General features: G+C 34.1%; 1 protein-coding gene across 2 annotated transcripts; it reads left to right on the forward strand.

Annotated features, from left to right (window-relative positions):
- Window positions 1–332: 332 nt before the first annotated feature.
- LOC110918090 (putative receptor-like protein kinase At5g39000) lies at window positions 333–2218 on the forward strand. Of its 2 annotated transcripts, XR_004884804.1 has the most exons (3): window positions 333–1263; window positions 1335–1751; window positions 1928–2218. XR_004884804.1 is itself a non-coding variant. In XM_035986056.1 (2 exons), exons 1-2 carry the CDS (start codon window positions 373–375, stop codon window positions 1356–1358), a joined length of 915 nt encoding a protein of 304 aa, XP_035841949.1. In that variant the 5' UTR covers window positions 333–372; the 3' UTR covers window positions 1359–1842. The 2 variants fall into 2 exon arrangements, 1 of the variants encoding a protein (XP_035841949.1); XM_035986056.1 differs by lacking the exon at window positions 1928–2218 and having other exon boundaries at window positions 1335–1842.
- Window positions 2219–4143: the final 1925 nt, after the last annotated feature.

Here is a 4143-nt window from a genome sequence, read left to right on the forward strand (position 1 = left end):
CTTTTGTCTAAAAATACACTAGATTTTTTTAGGGGTGGCCATCCCCGAGCTTGAATGTAGCTACGCCCTTGTATATGTAGATGGGACAGGATGCCCAAAGTCAACCATGTGTGTGGGGTTTTCTGTGTGTCGGGTGAGATATCATTATCACACATGATTTGATAAACAAGATGAATGCTTCTAGGCTCTAGCTATTATAGCATAGAATATTTGTGGGTAGTTGCAAAACTCACCTATTGAAGTTGTGGTGTGAGTAAGAAAGTCAAGGCTCTACCAATAAATTCATCTCTACTCGGTACCAACATCATAACATAAGTCCAACAGCTCTTTTTCTATTGCTATAACCCTTTCCCTCTTTCTAAATTTGCAATCATGTCTTCCTCTCAAAACTTGAAGATTCCGCTACAAGAAATATCATCGGTGACTAACGGATTCGCTGAAGCAAACATCATTAGAAAGGGTGGATATGGTCTAGTGTACCGAGGCCAATCTGAACAACATGGGATGCTAGCCATAAAGCGGTTGAATCGTGTGTGCATAGGAGACAATGAATATGGGATGGAGGTTACACTGCTTTCAAAATATAAACATGAAAACCTTGCATCTCTAATCGGATTTTGTGAAGAAGATGGTGAGAAGATCTTGGTTTACAAATATGAAGCAAATCAAAGTCTTGACAAGTTTTTGCGTAGCAAAGATTTATCATGGATGCGTCATCTTCAGATTTGCCTGAGCGCTGCCCGTGGGTTGAGGTACCTTCATAATGAAACCGGATCTAAACACAGACTTATTCATGGCGACATCAAGAGTTCAAACATCCTCTTGGACGAGAACTGGAAGGCCAAGATTTCAGATTTCGGATTGTCTAAAATAGCTCTTATAGATTCGGCTAACTCAGTTATTTTCACTGGTCCTAACGGAACACCCGGATATGTTGATCCACAAATACTAAACGGTGGTATCACACAAAAATCTGATGTTTATTCTTTTGGGGTTGTATTGTATGAAGTCTTGTTTGGAAAGCTTGTAGCTGTTCCGGGATATCTTGGTGATAGTCCTTTTACCGTCAAAATGGCCAAAAAACATTATCTAATGGAAACATTGCATATGATGATTGATCCTGATCTTAGAAATGAAATGACCTCCGATTCCTTGCGTACATTTTCAACCATTACCTATCAATGCTTGGAGGAATGCACAGAAGATCGTCCTACAATGAGCTTGGTCGTGGAAGCACTAGAGAAAGCTTTATTTTATCAACAAGTAAGCTTTTGTTACACATTTGGTCCATCTTTCAGTCATTTATGGTTCCACAATTCTTGTTTTTTTGGTAGGAATCCAAGTGGGTACTTGTATGATGTATACATTAGTACTTCTAGAGTTGAAACAAAACACTTTGTTGATTGTCTATGTGATGCTCTTAAACAAGGAGGACTTTCCACATACAAGGACAACTCGAAACGCCTTTCTGTCATCAAAGAATCAAGGTATTTTCTTATCATTTTCTCCAAAAACTTTGGCGCTAATGATTGGAACCTGGACGAAGTTGTGGAGATTATCGAGTGCGTGAAAAAAAGAGGAAATTTTGTTACATCTGTATATTGGGACGTACGCCCCTCTGATGTGAGGGGGCAAACAGGGTATTTTGGCGAAGCCATGTCCAAATATGATACACACCCGAGGATGAAAGTATGGAAAAGCGCTCTCGTTGAAGCAACTAAAGTACCATGCTTTATACAATCGGACGATAGGTAATTTCCTGATCTATGTTCCAAAAATATAATGAACCATAAAACTTGTTTAAGCTTTCAAGATTCAATATACTTGTTTTCAAGTCTCAAATAATTGTATGAAAAGATTGAATTAGTGTCGATATGCGATATTGGGCATTTTAAATGCTAGTCATCCTTTATTAACTGTCATGCAGGCCCTGCGAAGCGCTTGCCGAACAAGTTGCGGCAAGAATTACCCTTGAAAGGTTAGATCATGAGTTGTATAAGTATACAATTAATGAGAAGGAATTTATATGAAAATTTTCAAACCATTGATCAGTTATGGTGACCCTGTCATATATGTCACATGTTTCTGTTGTGACCGGATTATTCATCATGTTCTATATAATTCATAACTGGAGTTTTCAAAATCGTTAATGGAGTAAAGATCATTTTCTTGTAAGCAAGTGTTTGTAAATTATATACTATGTATAACAAGTTGTGTGTGTGTGTGTTTTTTTTTTGTGTAATAAGCAAGTGTTTGTAAATTATATATAAAACTTTGTATAACAAGTTATTGTTTTTTTTTTTTTTTTGTAAATTATAAATATCACGAATCTATCTATACTATATAATAAAAGAAACCAATTTTGGACACTTGTCATCATATTAAGCCATATCTTATGGATAATTATTATTTAGTTTAATTAATCTCTTTTAATTAATTATAGATAACTCTCATATTAAATATTATTTAGTTTAATCTCTTATAGATAATTATTATTTAGTTTAATTTTAATTTAATCTCTTATAGGAAAAAATTCATAATTTTTTATTAACGAAACATATATTTTTAATAAAGAGTAAATTGCCATTTTAGTCCCTGAGGTTTGGTCCAAATTGTCATTTTAATTCAAATAGTTTTTTTTTCTCCTCTGGATCCCTAACTTTTTCATTTTCTTGCCATTTTGATCACATTGACTAACTCAGTCTAAAAATCTGGTTATAACCAGGGGTATTTTTGGCATAACTATTGTGTAGTGATAACCAGGGGTAGTTTACAACATAATTTATAAACCTCATAATAATTTAATGCCAAAAATACCCCTAATTATAACCTGGTTTTTAGCCTAAGTTAGACAATGTGATCAAAATGGCAAGTAAAAGGAAAAGTCAGGGACCCAGAGGAGAAAAAAAAACTATTTGGACTAAAATGGCAATTTGGACAAAAACTCAGGGGCTAAAATGGCAATTTACTCTTTAATAAATTATCTAACCATAAATTTTAAATTTCGTTTGACGAAAAGGGAACACACTCAAATGTATTAACTCATTTATATCAATTTGGTATATAAACGTCTCCATCTTTAGTTTGCATTTACAAGAAATATTTATTATATAGTTTAGATTGTTCAACCCGTGTAACACACGGGGAACTAACCTAGTTCTTAAATAAGTTAAACTAGGAGAGGCAAATTAGCACGGTCAATGTCACGATCGCATCTTTACCAACATCACAAATCTACAAAAATTGTTTTATGCAAAGTAAATAAGTGATGATAGGTTTGAATCTTGGTTTAGATCCTTCTAAAAATAACAAGTCGTATAAAGGGTATCAAACGGACTTCGATGACCCCATTCAAGCGGCATTGGGATCGTCTCATCAAACTTTATGATGTGAGATTTTAGGTTTTCACTTTTGGATTTATATGTTGTAGATTTTAGAATTTTTGTTTATTATCATTGTGTCTTTTATTTATCATTGTGCTATATTTGCGACCCATTATGTCTTTTTTGCGACCCATTGTGTCTTTTTTCCTTGGCATTGTGTTATATTTTTCGTCATTGTGCTATATTTTTCTCGACAGTGCGTTCTATTGTGTCTTTGTATACTTCTTATTTTTTCCTTGAATTTCATCCCACAAAACTTACTCTTTTTTATGCAAATTAAATATTGATGATAGGTTTAGATTGATCGTATAACTAGTATTTTGACCACATCAGGCGTTGCGGCGACGTCGAAACTTTAAGTAACTTGAACTTATAGCGTCAAATATTTGACCTGACTCTTTTCCGAACAAAACTTACGTCAAAACATAGACAACTAAAAACATACATTAAAATAAGCACGAAAACGTATTATATTTGATGTAACTCGTTACCGAGAAAAATTTACATCAAACCGTAAACCAACTTTGATTTATACCAAAACGTACTTAAAAAACACGCAAGAAAATAGTAGTTTTTAAGTTAAAGAATAGTACCGCGCTTTGCGGTGGTGTTGAATCGTAAAGTAACTCGAACTTATACCGCCTAGTGAAAATGTATTATATTTGACCCGACTCGTTCTCGAACAAAATTTATGACAAAACGTAGACCATTTATGTCAAAACGTAAACCAACTTGGATCTGTACCGAAACGTACTGAAAA

This window comes from Helianthus annuus, chromosome 16 (assembly GCF_002127325.2).
Source record: "Helianthus annuus cultivar XRQ/B chromosome 16, HanXRQr2.0-SUNRISE, whole genome shotgun sequence".
NCBI classification, from domain to species: domain Eukaryota; kingdom Viridiplantae; phylum Streptophyta; class Magnoliopsida; order Asterales; family Asteraceae; genus Helianthus; species Helianthus annuus.